This window comes from Xyrauchen texanus, chromosome 6, assembly GCF_025860055.1.
Source record: "Xyrauchen texanus isolate HMW12.3.18 chromosome 6, RBS_HiC_50CHRs, whole genome shotgun sequence".
NCBI lineage: Eukaryota > Metazoa > Chordata > Actinopteri > Cypriniformes > Catostomidae > Xyrauchen > Xyrauchen texanus.
The window spans coordinates 32,452,528-32,468,055 of record NC_068281.1 but is presented as its reverse complement, the minus strand read 5'-3'; the positions used below and the strand labels follow the sequence as shown (position 1 = coordinate 32,468,055).

General features: G+C 38.7%; 1 protein-coding gene across 6 annotated transcripts in view; it reads right to left on the bottom strand.

Moving 5' to 3' along the window:
* The window catches only part of st3gal3b (ST3 beta-galactoside alpha-2,3-sialyltransferase 3b), a 76,145-nt gene that overhangs the window by 38,208 nt on the left and 22,409 nt on the right, over positions 1–15,528 (bottom strand). For 3 of the 6 annotated variants that reach the window (XM_052128285.1, XM_052128286.1, XM_052128287.1), the window contains 3 exons: positions 15,110–15,226; positions 12,843–12,885; positions 9,655–9,747 (listed from right to left, as the gene is read on the bottom strand). In XM_052128285.1, coding sequence (XP_051984245.1) covers positions 9,655–9,747; positions 12,843–12,885; positions 15,110–15,226 — 253 coding nt within the window. The remainder of the gene's footprint in view (positions 1–9,654; positions 9,748–12,842; positions 12,886–15,109; positions 15,227–15,528) is intronic. The other 3 variants (XM_052128288.1, XM_052128289.1, XM_052128290.1) reach the window with 2 other exon arrangements.

The following is a 15,528-nucleotide window of genomic DNA, read 5'->3' as shown; positions in this document are numbered from 1 at the left end:
AGGAATTGCCCAATTGCTAATATGCAGGTAATCCCTAGTGAGATTTCCCTAATAAAACAGACTGAAAACAACATTACAAATAAGGTTTGAACAAGCAAAGAATTGGAAATTTAAATGCATTAAAGTCTTAAAGCTAAAAGTAGCCCCTAACTCAGAATTTTAGGAGCAACTCTTTAAAATGATAGGCGTGCCACTCACCTAAGTGTAATTCATAAAGCATTATAATGCTAAAAGTTGTTCCTAAACCCAAGACAACTTAGAAGTTCTAAACTCCTAAATCCCTAAGAGGGATTTGTAAATCTGTAAGGTTTGGTTATTAGCAATAATTAATAGTTATCAAAGATAATTATCTATAGAACATTGATTAGAATCAACATTGGCTTATTAATCCTTCAAATCAACCATCATCAAATATACAGTATCTCACAAAAGTGAGTACAACCCTCACATTTTTTGTAAATATTTGATTATAACTTTTCATGTGACAACACTGAAGAAATGACACTTTGCTACAATGTAAAGTAGTAAGTGTACAGCTTGTATAACAGTGTAAATGTGCTGTCCCCTCAAAATAACTAAAAACACAGCTATTAATGTCTAAACCGCTGGCAACAAAAGTGAGTACACCCCTAAGTGAAAATGTCCAAATTGGGCCCAAAGTGTCAATATTTTGTGAGGCCACCACTATTTTCCAGCACTGCTTTAACCCTCTTGGGCATGGAGTTCACCAGAGCTTCACAGGTTGCCACTGGAATCCTCTTCCACTCCTCCATGACGACATCACAGAGCTGGTGGATGTTAGAGAGCTTGTGCTCCTCCACCTTCCGTTTGAGGATGCCCCACAAATGCTCAATAGGGTGTAGGTCTGGAGACATGCTTGGCCAGTCCATCACCTTCACCCTCAGCTTCTTTAGCAAGGCAGTGGTCGTCTTGGAGGTGTGTTTGGGGGTCGTTATCATGCTGGAATACTGCCCTGCGGCCCAGTCTCCGAAGGGAGGGAATCATGCTCTGCTTCAGTATGTCATTGGCATTCATGGTTCCCTCAATGAACTGTAGCTCCCCAGTGCCAGCAGCACTCATGCAGCCCCAGACCATGACACTCCCACCACCATGCTTGACTGTAGGCAAGACACACTTGTCTTTGTACTCCTCACCTGGTTGCCTCCACACACGCTTGACAACATCTGAACCAAATAGGTTTATCTTGGTCTCATCAGACCACAGGACATGGTTCCAGTAATTCATGTCCTTAGTCTGCTTGTCTTCAGCAAACTGTTTGTGGGCTTTCTAGTGCATCATCTTTAGAAGAGGCTTCCTTCTGGAACGACAGCCATGCAGACCAATTTGATGCAGTGTGCGGCGTATGGTCCGAGCACTGACAGGCTGACCCCCCACCCCTTCAACCTCTGCAGCAATGCTGGCAGCACTCATACGTCTATTTCCCAAAGACAACCTCTGGATATGACGCCGAGCACGTGCACTCAACTTCTTTGGTAGACCATGGCGAGGCCTGTTCTGAGTGGAACCTGTCCTGTTAAACCGCTGTATGGTCTTGGCCACCGTGCTGCAGCATAGTGTCAGGGTCTTGGCAAACTTCTTCTAGCCTAGGCCATCTTTATGTAGAGCAACAACATAAAGAGAGTTCAGAGAGTTCTTTGCCATGAGGTGCCATGTTGAACTTCCAGTGACCAGTATGACGAGTGCGAGAGTGATGACACCAAATTTAACACACCTGCTCCCCATTCACACCTGAGACCTTGTAACACTACGAGTCACATTACACTGGGGAAGGAAAATGGCTAATTGAGCCCAATTTGGACATTTTCACTTAGGGGTGTACTCACTTTTGTTGCCAGCGGTTTAGACATTAATGGCTGTGTGTTGAGTTATTTTGAGGGGACAGCAAATTTACACTGTTATACAAGCTGTACAGTCACTACTTTACATTGTAGCAAAGTGTCATTTCTTCAGTGTTGTCACATGAAAAGATATAATCTAATATTTACAAAAATGTAAGGGGTGTACTCACTTTTGTGAGATACTGTAACTATCAATTATCAAAATCAATAAAATATTAATAAAAATGAATATTGATGGGCACCAGCCTGAAATTCAGGGTCTAATAACTAGACAGTATAGCACTCTCAATATAGGATTCTTCTCTTAGGAAAGTCGACATCAAGAGAACATCGACATTCAAAAGGAGAACAATGAAGGCTTGAATCCAAGCACTGACATCTTCTGTCAGCCCTTGGCACAAGTGCATGCAGAACAATGCCAGAACACTTCTTTTTACAGTATAACCAATTTTATTGATGCCGTAATATCAATTAATAATCAATACAATGCGGTCAATAAACTTCCGACTTCCAACTACAAACTAAACAGTAACATGCTTAGATATGGTAACAGATAAGCCTACAATACATGAAAGGAGGGTAGAAGTGTGTATGTGTGTGTGAATGGGTGTATGTTTGTATGTGTGTGTGTAAGGAGAGGAGGAGTGCACAAAATGGCGGGTGTAGCTCTCGTGGAGAGTGCGTCACACGAGGTTTCCGGCCAGAGAATACGGCTGCGAATGTGGGCGGAGTAACTGGTTAGTCGTGTCTGCCGTTTAACACGTGTCTCCGCTGGTACAATAATTTAGGGACAAAGCTGGGCTCAATAGCCCAGTTATCTGTTAGCCAAACGTGTGTGCGGATATGTTTGTGAGGGCTCGTGTATGTGTGCAGTTAGTACGAGAGAGAGAGAGAGAGAGAGAGAGAGAGAACAGGATGATGGCACCAAAGCCGGTTTAGCGATTGTGGGAGAGACGGCAACCGTTAGTTTTATCACTCAGAGATGCGGTGAACGGCTCATTTCCGTCTGCCGCTGTCGTTGGTTCTTTAATGGATAAACTCAGTGTGCCAGTCTCACCCGCGATGGCGGAAATGCACAAACAGATCAACGTGATTGGACAACAACACAGCAAATATCAATTGTGGTAACAGTAAGTTACAGTAATACCTTGAGTATTATTAGCAGCAAAGAGCAGACTCGGCGGTCCGTAAACTGTACAAGCAATAACCTTGATACACAAGAATAACGCTAAAATAATCTATCTCTGCCCAGATGTAAACCTCTTACTTGAGATGAGTGAGGAGATGGGTAGAATGTGTGTTCGTCTGTCGTTTGACTCCGACTCAGTTCCTTGAAGCTCGTGAAGGCCGTTTCCTCGCTCTGACGGCAGGCGGTACAGTGGCTGATTCTCGGTGGGTTGGCGGAAAAATCAACTCTGTTGACGAAGAGAATTCTTCTATTCGATGCTATTTTTCACTTCTGCAGGCAAAAGGGTGAGACGCGGATTGCTCAGCAGTCTCCTTCGGATCCGTTAGCATGCTCGGTGGAACACGGAGAATCTCGGCTGGTCCAGCAAGATGGAGATTGTATGGCCAAAGTTCAGGTATGTACATTACTTCCTTGGTCAGCGAGGCTACACCTGGGAGCAGTAGGGCTGCAACTATCCGTGGCAAATACTGTCGCTGGAAGCAAGACTTCGGAGGAATATCTGGGGTTTTATACTCTCTATGATATCATGGATGAGGGACACGTTCTGTCGTGTGTTTCGACCAATAGGAGTTGAGAGTTTGATCCTTCAGAATTTCACACCTAGATGTAAAGTGAGCAAGGCTTGATGGGATCTGCCACATGAGACCCAACACAACTCAATTCAGTTTGATGGAATTTAGTTATGGAATTTCAATGAGTAAATCTTAAAAATAAGCCAAAATATTTTTGAAGTGTGAATTAGGATATCATTATGACACTGACCTTTTAAAAAGGTATCGCAAAGGTGTTTTCATCAATGTATATACATTTTTTAAACTGTTTTATAAATATATATTTAAAGTCAAAGAATAATCTCTAATATTCTGGGTGGGCCAGGGTCTAATTTGGGTGGGCCTGGCCCACACTTGGCTACGCCACTTGTATGCACGCTCGCAGAGAAATAAGGCAACGCTTATGGTCATTGCTGTGCTACTTGTGTATTGATGCAGTAGAAAGGGTACAAGCTTGAATCATTGCACTTACACAGGATTAAGATGTGTTCAACAAACAAAACAAAATTCAAACATGACTCTTGCATCCTGAAGAAGTGGTACAATTTGTGTTTCAATAAAAACAAATCTATTATCTTTAAACCTTTTTTTTTTTAATAATATGATATAATAAAATATGCAGTGTTGTGAAAAAGTATTTGCCCCTATCCTGATTTCTTCTATTTTTGTGTATATTTCATACTACATTTTTTTCAAACATTCAAACTAAATCTAACATAAAACAAAGGCAATCTGAGTGAACACAAAATACAGTTTTTAAATGATAATGTTACTGAAGAAAAAAAGTTTTCGAATACCAAATGGACCTGTGTGAAAAAGTATTTGCCCTTACTAAATCCCATACTAAAACCATAATGGGTTTGAGCTGGACTAGACAGACCCAGGCCTGATTACTGCCAGGCCTGTTCAATCAAATCAACACCTAAATAGAATTTTTTAAGCAGCATGAAGTTGGCTAAAGGGTCTCACCCAGTAGCACACTATGACGAGGTCAAAAGAAAAAGATGATTGAAATACATAAGTCTGGGAAGGGTTGCAAAGCTATTTCAAAGGCTCTGGGACTCCAAAGAACCACAGTGAGAGCCATTATCTCCAAATGGAGAAAACTTGGCACAGTAGTGAACCTTCCCAGAAGTGGCGACCTTCCAAAATTCCTTCAAGAGCAGAGCGACAACACATCCAGGAAGTCACAAAAAAGCTAAGGACAACATCCAAGGAACTGCAGGCCTCTCTCACATCAATAAATGGCACTGTTCACGACTCCACTATCAGAAAGACACTAGCCAAAAACGCCATCCATGGAAGAGTGGCAAGGCAAAAACCACTGCTAACCAAGAGGATCATTAAGGCTCATCTGAATTTTGCCAAAACACTCATAATCCCCAAATCTTCTGGAAGAATGTTCTGTGGACTAATAAGTTGAAAGTAGAACTGTTTGGAAGACAGGTGTCCTGTTACATCTGGCATAAATCAAACACAGAATTCCACAAAAAGAACTTCATACCTACGGTCAAGCATGTTGGTGGAAGTGTGATGGTGTGGGGATGCTTTGCTGCTTCAGAGCCAGTGTGACTTGCAATAATTAAGGAAAATATAAATTCTGCTCTCTACCAGAAAATCCTAAAGGAGAATGTCCGGTCATCAGTCCATGAGTTGGAGCTCAAGCGCAACTGGATTATGCATCAAGACAATTATCCAAAGCATAGGAGTAAGTCCACCTCTGAATGGCTCAAAAAAAGCTCAATTATAGTTTTGGAGTGGCCTGGTCAAAGTATCCTGACTTGAACCTGATGGAGATGCAGTGGCAGGACCTTAAACAGGCAGTTCATGCTCAAAAACCCTCCAATGTGGCAGAACAAAAGCAGTTCCGTAAAGAAGAGAGGGTCAAAATTCCACCACAGTGCTGTGAAAGACTGACCTCCAGGTATCGGAAGCGTTTGGTTGCAGTTGTAGCTGCTAAAGGCGGCACAATCAGCCAAGTTTAAGAGAGCAGTTAGTTTTTCACATGGGTGATATAGGTGTTGGATAACTTTTTGCTTCAATAATATATATATATATATATATATATATATATATATATATATATATATATATATATATATATATATGAAAACTGTATTCTGTGTTTACTTAGGTTGCCTTTGTTATATGTTATACCTTGTATGAGATCTAAAACAATTTAGATTGAAAAATACACAAAAATAGGAGAAATCAGCACTATAATATAATATAATTACAATAATAATTTAATATATAGGCTTACTTCCCACTGTTTCTTTTTATGAATCTTTAGATTTTTAGAAGGTAGAGCTCTGTCAGGTACTTATAATGCAAGTGCACGGGTGCCAGAAATCTGACAGTCTAAATGTCAAATATAGGCATCATAAAAGTAATCCACATGACTCCAGTCAATCAACGGATGACTTCTGAAGCGAATCGATATGTAAGAAAAAAAATTAATAATTAAAAGTTTTTAACTTTAAATCGGTGCTTCTGTCCAGGTCTCTGATGCCGTTTGAAATGGCCTGACTCTTGCGTAACGTTCATTTTTCTGTTGAAAATAAGCGGCATTTCTGAATTCTCACGTGAACTTGCCGACACGCCTGCGTCATGCGATAGCTATGTGATGCATCAACTGCTGGACGAAAGCACTTTTTAAAAGTTAATAACATTTTAATTATCGATTTTTCTTTACACAAAAGTATCGATTTGCTTCATTAGACATTCATTGATCTACTGGAGTTGCATGGATTACTTTTATGCTGCTTAAATGTGACTTTTGGACCGTCAAAGTGCTGGCACCATTTAATTGCATTATAAGGACCTGACAGAGCTCCATCTTCTTCTAAAAATCTTCATTAGTGTTCTGCTGAAGACAGTCATACACATCTGGGATGGCATCAGGGTAAGTGAATAATGAGAGAATTTTTATTTTTGGGTGAACTATCCCTTTAATATTTCCCCCTATTTCTAAGTAAACTACTGCTCTTAACAGCTTTGTGAATGTTTTTTTTTTTAGCAAAAACTCTAAGCTAGGAACTCTTTTGAGAACTCCCAGTGGTAATAATCAAATCTTTGTGAATACGGGCTCAGATTTCTCTTAAAATATACACCTGTGCCACAAGGGTAAGAGTAAAATTTGAATTTTCCACACAATACTCTTGATTTTGTTCTTTAACCAAAAATAAGGACACAATTATGTGCTCTCAGATGCTATCTCAAAGGAACAGTTTGCCCAAAAGTGAAAATTCTGTCATTTACTCAACCTTGCATTGTTCCAAACCTTCTTCCACACTTGTCAGACTTTCTTCAATGTGCCAAAAAAGGAGATGTAAGGCAGAATGTTAGGGACTAAGGCCATCCACTTTCACTTCATCTTCTTTTTCCATACAATGAAATTGATTGGCGTCTGAAGCTGTCAGTGCCTTACATTTTTCCTTACATCTCCTTTTGCGTTCCATGGCAGAAATTAAGTCATCAAGGTTTATGAACAATACGAGAGTGAATAAATGACATCATTTCCAAATCTTTATTTAAGAAAAAGGTAAAATGCCCAACTAAAAAACAAAGGCATTATTACTGATTTCGATTCAATTTCCAAATTGAATGTTACTTATTCGTATCTATGTTCAATACATTAAAAAATTACACAATCTTGCAATGTTGTGACAGTTATTAAATCACCATGGCTCTGGAAATATCTAAACTGAATCAATGTATCCTAAACATAGTTACAAATAATTCAGCTAGTATTAAAACCGCTCAAATATTTGTGCTGTATAATGATTGTGGCAGCAGTGCCAATTGCACCCAAAGTTAAACAATAGTCCCTGAGAACCCTGATCTGTCAAATGTGTTAATTGGAGGCACATTGTAGACACGGCTAACACATATGCTGTTAATTGGGAGGACTGTTAAAATGTCTAGGGTACCAATTTAGTCACCACTCTGTTTTATAAGTCTCTTGGTGCTTGTGCTGACTCTAAAGATATAGAACATACAAAACCCTTTGCAACATACAATTTCTGCAACCTGAATAAGTCATTCTTGTTGTGAAAGTTCTTTATTCTCCCTTCTGAAATTAAAATTTTTGTTTTGTCAGTATTTGTTTAATCAATCCAGGACAGCCATATGACTTTGACTAAATATTGTTTTTGCCATTGTATGATATTTGCTGAAGTCCTTTCCAAAGTAATCTCGCTTGATTGGTGGAAAAGCTATTTCTAAACAATCTTATGGCGATGAGAGAAATATCCATGAACAAACCAAACCGTGATTCAGAATGTTCATCACTTGTTGGGCATGCTGTAGTGGAAAAATGCCTTATGCTAACAATGGCTGTTTGCCACCAGGAGAATTACCCTAAAGTTGAGGGAACGATGGAATATGGATGCTGGCAAAAAGAGAGAGATCCATCAAAGGTGTGTGACATCACTGAGGGTCACTGAGTGTTCTGTGACATCATTGAGGGTTGCTGAACGCTGAGGATTTAGTCAAATGGAAGTTGACTCATTACCACAGTCGCCTATTTGACAGGACTTTTTCCTCTGGCTGCAAATACAGAACCACTGTTCACTTCCAAAAAAAAGGTTACAACAGGCGCATTGTGAAGCCCAAAAGCATGAGGAAGTGGTTGTTTGTTGTGGTAGATCACAAATTAACAAAGACTTAAAGGATCAGAAGAGCTGCTTTCTGGTCAATCAGAGATATTATGGGATTAGCCTCAGGGGCTTCGTAGCTGAGGAATGACATAGTGTCTCTCGAATGGTGAAAGGCACGGAGTGGACACCAGGGCAAAGCAAAGCTCTGAACCAAACACATGAGGAACTTGAAGCTGTGGTTGGTATATCAGCGTTAAACCAGTAAATTCCTAACAAAGCTTTCTCCTATTAAAAGTTTTCACTTAATTCTGGTGACGATAATAGTGTGCAATGTTGCCAAGTCATAAGTCAGATAAAACACCACATACTTCCAAGGCCTTTTATGGCACTTTTCCACTGCATGTTGCAGTTCGACTCTACTCGCTTTACTTTTCTGAGCTTGCATTTCCATTGCAGTTTAGTGCCGCCTCAACATGGGTGAGATTATAGGCTGATTGTCATAGTTGCGCCACCTCTACTGCCGTGACATAATTTTAAACCCGACACAAACTGACTAAAACAATAACACGACCGCTAGCTGTTAGCTACTAGCTCATTGTGCTGCATAAAGTTGTTGCATGGGGATTTTGGCCTGGTTGTTTTAGAAGCAAGCTTCCAGTAGCTGCTCAACTAAATAAAGTGAAGCTTTCAAGCAGAGTATAGAGTTAACATAACAAAACATAACATCCTCCATCGTGGATCAGTCCAGGGCACTCTCCCTCCCATTGCGCACTGGTTTAGATAGCGTCCATTTGATCAAACCACTTCTACTTTTCCTTGATAGTTCTGCAGTCACTTTTAATTATTTATTTTTTTTACTTTTCCCTACACTGTTAGTAAGTCTGGTGGTAGCCATGTGCGGCCAACAGCTGATGCACTTCCTGAGAGACTATATCGTTTCGCTCATCACTAACGAGTGGACCGTCTGCACCTTGTTTATTGACCAGGGAGTGGCCATTTCTTTTTTCACAATTCCAAAGTCGTGTGATCAATGATACCGCTATCGCTTTTACTAACTTTAAAACTAGCAGGTTGATGTCGCGTGTCGGAAATCCAGTGATGCTGGTAGTGACGATTTTCCCTGTCCAATCAGTGATCTGCAGGGTTTTGACGTCACAGTATCGGCTCGGCTCACTTGGAACCTCGACCGAGGTGGTACTAAAAAAAAAGTATCAGGTACTATCCACAGCGGAAAACCCCAAAAAACGAGCAGAGTCAAGTTGTACCGTGCAGTGGAAAAGCCCCATAAATCTTCTTTCACCCAAATTTCAATCACATCAGCCATCTTCAATTATCCTTCCTTTGAATTTAGAAATGTAAATCCAACCACAACTAGCAGTGTGCCAATTCAAGTGAAACTGCAAAGGTCCCTAATTCAAGTCTAATATTCTTTACACATAAAAAGTAGTTCATACTTTGGATAGATAGCAGTCATTTTGGCAGCTGCATAGCCAGGTTTGCAGGCTCCTTCACTGAGGTTCCCATACTTGTACAGCAACTCTGGAGGCCTGTTAGAGAGAAGTAAGAGGAGGCATTAATTTTAACTAGACAGAACTGTAAACGTTAGAACTGACAGCAATATAGCACAGCAGTATGAATCTAGAGTGGGACGTGATGGATTAATTCTAGAGAGGGATGTGATGGATTACTATGTAAATCTTTGTTCAGTTTCGGTGGTCTTAAGTAAAATACTCAAACAATTTAAATACAACAATTTGCAGCATGAACAAAATTATAGTAACATAATTCCCTTGTCATTAAAAAAATAGCAAAGGTATTTAAAAAAAAAAAAAAAGGTATTAACTGTATTCCTTTGAAATCCTGCATTAAATATACCAGGAGGTTGTAATAATATAGAAATATTCAGAATTCCTCTGAATGGATGGGGGCAGCTAACATGCTATTAACACCAAAACTGAACAGCATCATTAATTTTCTGAAGTACGCAATGAGAACAGTTCAAATAAACAGATAAGGAGACATGTCTGAATCTAAGAGGCCAGCAGGCAGAGAGACAGACCAAAGATTGGAAGCAGGTGAGATCAGACACATGTTGGCTGGACCACCTTGTTAAATGGTGAGTCTGAATAATAGTCCAATTCACTCACTCATCAGACTCAAAAACTACAGTAATTGTTAGCTTTGTTTGAAGATTCTCCAAGTGATCCCACAACTTTTGACCAATTCATTTCCATGACTTTTACAGTCATTCATGATTACTTGAAAATTTGAAAATCCATTTATGAGATTGAGGTATGTGGAATCACTAAAACACATTATCAATACTTGTACAACCAAAGTAAAGACATGTAAAACAAAAAATAAATGTAAAGACAAATAAAAATAAATACATACATAAAGAAATAAAAATGTCCTGAGATATAAATGTGGCTTAAAGGGATAGTTAGCCAAAACATTTTAAATTAATTCATTATTTACTCACCCTCATGCCATCCCAGATGTGTTTGACTTTCTTTCTTCTGCAGGACACAAAGATTTTTTAGAGGAATATCTCGGCTCTGTAGGTCCATACAATGCAATGAATGGTTGCCAAAACTTTGAAATGCCAAAAAGCACATAAAGGCAGCAAACAAATAATCCATTAATCCAAAGGATTGAAATATTGATCTGTTTCTCACCCACACCTATCATGTTGCTTCAGAAGATATGTACAGTATTTAACCACTGAAATCGAATGGATTACCCTGCCTTTATGTGCTTTTTGGATACCATTCACTAGCACTGTCTGGACCTACAGAGCTTAGATATTCTTCTAAAAATCTTAATTTGTGTTCTGCAGAAGAAAGTCATACACATCTGAGATGCCATGAGTGTGAGCAAATGATGACAATTTTTAAATTCCCTGATATTTCCAGGTTTTTCAAGACCATGGGATTTGTAATATAAAAAGAAAAAGGGTGCAAACCTCACATTGTGAAGTAAAACAATCCTGGGCATCATTATGACACATTGTCCTATACTAAATGCCTTTTCACCAGTCAAAATTAAAGCCACAAGACACTTATTTGCTTAAGCCTTCATTTTGATGAAGTGGTTGGCCCAATGGGACAGTGTTATATTTTGCCACCGTGACAGCTCAGAGTCTTTAAACAGCAGAGTGGATGGTGGATTGAGGCCAGGAGAATGACGAAGTGAACCACGCAGACAGTTGTGCTCGCAGTCAATTAAATCTAAACCTGTCGAAGGCTTTGCTTATTGTATGTGTGCGTGGTGTGAATGGACATGTCTTCTCTGATGCTCAACACTGAGAGATTAGGAGGAGGTGAGAGTATGAGAATTCAGGCGCTTCAAAGATTAAATATAAACATACAGCTAAACACAGACCTGCAATTTGTCACACCCTAACACCTCACACAAGGGCTCTGCAATAGATTGCTTAAATATACACCGATAGCAATGAAGGGGGTCAAAAGTCTTTATTGCTTTTAAGAGAATTCTGGTGGTACCCTAGATTTATGTAAAAGAAACACACCAACATTTAAAAACAAAAACAGTTTGTAAGCAGAAGATGTTTTCAAAAAACATCTTGAGTGAAGAGACCCTAATGTATATGACTCTGTTAAAAGGCACTGACGTTTATGAATATCTCTGCATCCTATAGTACCTGAAGGGGGTCTCACCAACAATTCCTGTTAGTTGTGCAATGAAAAAAAGAACTGAGGAAAATACTGGTGCAATATACTGGTTATAGTCATCCCTTTTCTGGCTTCTGGTAACGGGCGTCCACACGTTCACGAGAGAGTCGAGATGTAGGCGTAGTGTATGCTCCGGTGACAAGTGACGAACGCTAAAGCGCAGATGATAGAGGAAGCCAGTGAACGTGAGGATGGCCATACCGGAAGCCAGTGATTATAGTTTATAAAGTTATAAATATGGATATTTTCTTACAAAAACACATCGCTTAGCTTCAGAAGGCCTTTATTAACCCCCTGGAGCCGTATGGATTACTTTTTTGATGGATGAATGGAATTTTGGGCTTCAAAATCTAGGGTACCATTCACTCCCATTATAAACTTGGATGAGCCAGGATATTTCTTAATATAACTCAGATTGTGTTTGGCTGAAAGAAGAAAGTCATATACAACTAGGAGTAAATATGGAATAATTTTCATTTTTGGGTGAATTAACCCTTTAATGATGACTGCACATCATCCAAGGATAAAGTACCACTTCACCAGTCATCCTGGGTATTGTGATTCATCTTTTATACTTAATGTATCGCTCTGAGATCTCTAAATAAGCTTATAAAATAATTTCAACTCAAATCAATATTTCATGTCCATAATGACATGAAACATTCAGCAGTATAATGAGCAGTCAGTTGGCCATTTTGCCAAATAATCACCAAACAAACTGACACAAGCACAGGTTCAATTCAGTGGTTTCTAAAGGTCCTGCCGCGGTCTCCTCACATAATTCACATAAACAATTTCGTGTCCATGTTATTTTGATAAATATTGCTCCACAACAGTGTCCTGACCACCCTGTCTGGATTTATTATTGCAATAATGACAGGGTTAATTCTACATTTTCCATTACATATTTATGTGTTTGTGTCTGTGAGAGTGTACAGAATACTTACAGCTTTGCATCCAGATGCACCAAGAACCCTTGCTTATCAAACACTGTAAAGAGAAAGATGTCTATTAGCACCATACTTTCAGACCATCATAAGCCAAACTGTTTAAGAAGGGATGTTACCAAGAATGTCACATTCAATTTCTTATAGATCCCAGACAAATAGTCATCTAGAGGAGTTTAGTGTAAATGTAGTAGAAGCAGCAATGTTAGGCCAGCCAAACATTCCTCAGTTCAGCTGGGAAATTGTGTTAAAAAAGCAGTTGTCCACCTATGCAATCCCCTTTGCTTCATAGGTGTCTATGAGGTGCCAATGAAGCTACATTTTAAAACAAGAAAATAGTTTAATAAGGAAAAAATTAAAAATAAAAGCAGTCAACAAAACAGACTTATAATATACTTAATTTCTTTCCATTGTGATAAATAAATGAAAAGTTACACGTTTGAAACTCTGAGCATGCTTCGTGTGGTAGACAGAGCAGTGCAGCTAGAAACAAAAGATCAACTATATACCAAGAAGACTGAAATAATGAGCTCATTAAAATGACAGATGAACAGGTAAAAGTGAATCAAAACATGTTACATTAATTCAGCTGCTACTTTTTCTCATTAGCAACACTTGTAACATTCAAAGCACAAACAAGGCATCAGTGAGGACAGCATTGCTAATCAAATGGCACTAAGGCATGGAAAAGGAAGCGTTTGAAAACTCCAGTGATGGCTCAAGTTTCCAGACAGATGCTGCAGAATGGAGAGGAGGAACTGGTTAGAAAGTGACCACTGCTGAAACCAAAATGATTGTTTAGCAGATGCTATAAATCAAAGCAAACTTGTGGTCAGCTAATTGGTGTGCCAGACCTCCAAGCGTGTCTTAAGGTTTAACTGCTTTGCTTCGGGGCACAGTAGCAGTAGAGGAAGTGTTGGACATCAGTAAACCCATATGAATGGCAAGTATACTCGTAAATTCAGACCTGAACCCTTTCAGATCATGGCTCAAATCTTTGCTGTAGAGACTATCATTGCAAAGGCATATAAAATCAAAATTGGTAAGAAAAAAACAACAAGACCTACGATTTATTCACTGCATTTAGAAACAAAAATACAACAACAAATCACTTTGATGATCTGATTTGATCTTATACACAAGGCTCTGTGGAATGAACTGTGAAAACGCATTTATAACCAACAGCATCTGCTGAAAATATTACAAGACTTTTTTTCTGAGATATAAAGGCTGAGATGTGTTTTTATTTTTGGTTCATTAAGCGTGTTATATGTGGGTCATTCTCACAAAACACTGTCATTTGTGAACTGAATGTAGTCACATTATTTGATAGATTTAACCCTTTAGTGCATAATTTAATAAAACTCATATTTACCTTTTTTATCTCTTACATCAGGATGGAAGCTAATTTGCATTTACCCATTCATAATTTTAATGGGCTACACAGATTTCTTTAACATTCAAATTTTCATCCCTGTACTTTCTCTTAAAGCCTGTTGTGTTTTAATATTTCCACCTCTACAAATAATGGTTTGATTTTTCTGACACATATTTACCACATTTCAAACAGAGGTTTCTCTTTTATTCTTTATCAGTGTTTAATTATATTTACACTTGTACTGGCCTCATAAAGGCCAATAGGTTCAACTGTTGAATGACAACAATAAAAGTGATTTTTATTTAATCATATTCCATGTAATATTTCAGATTTAACAAAAATTGTTCTTTGCAAAAACCACAAAAATACTGACTGTAAATAATGTGGGATGTGTTAGCCAAAGCACTTTTGCACCAATATTCTTCCCTGAATTATTCCACCCCAAAACAATTTGAAACAAATATGTTGTGGGTAATTAATGTTGTTTTCAAACATAATGTGTGATTTATTAAAAGGGATACAGAAACTAAATACCTCCAGAATTTGCGCAGTTATCTATTCAATTTACAAGTATATAAATTCTACACTTATTGTGACATTTAGGATTGAGGATAATATTGGCCATTGAAAAAAACATATTTGTCGATGACTAATCTGAATATTGGAGGGGATGCATCCACCTATTGTAGTCCTCCAATGTCTATGGAAGTTGCAGTCCTGGTAGTTTGGGCCCGAGATGGGAAATTGTGCTGCAGTAACCTTTTCACATAAAATGACTACATACAGTACATAAGTGAATTTTTTGGCACAAATGTCCCCGTTTCCTAAGAATGACCCATGCACATTATCTCAATGTGTAATGTAATGGAGGACATTATCTCAGGACTACCAGGCCTCCCAAAATAACTGCTGGGGTTCGCGTGTTGACCGGAGTGCACTCTTTGCAGTGAGGCTGTACCTGAGCCTACTATTCGTCCAGCGGAGACAGCACCATCCACCACCGGCTCTGAAACACAAGACCATCAGTTAGGCCTACTGGTTCTATCCTAGACACAATCTTCTGGGAACTTTAAGGTCACGTTGAATTACCCACAGGCCAAAATCTCAAAGCCCAACCTATTCCAAACAATACGAACTAGAAAGTTGAGGTGTTTTAAATTTTAAGCATTACATGCATTTGTAGAAATTTTAGAATCCCCATCACCATAATTTCAAGCTAATAAAGTTGGATGCTTGTACAGTAAAGTTTTGGTTATCAATTAAATTAAATTAAAAAAAATAATAAAAATAAAGTTATTGGGAGTTAAT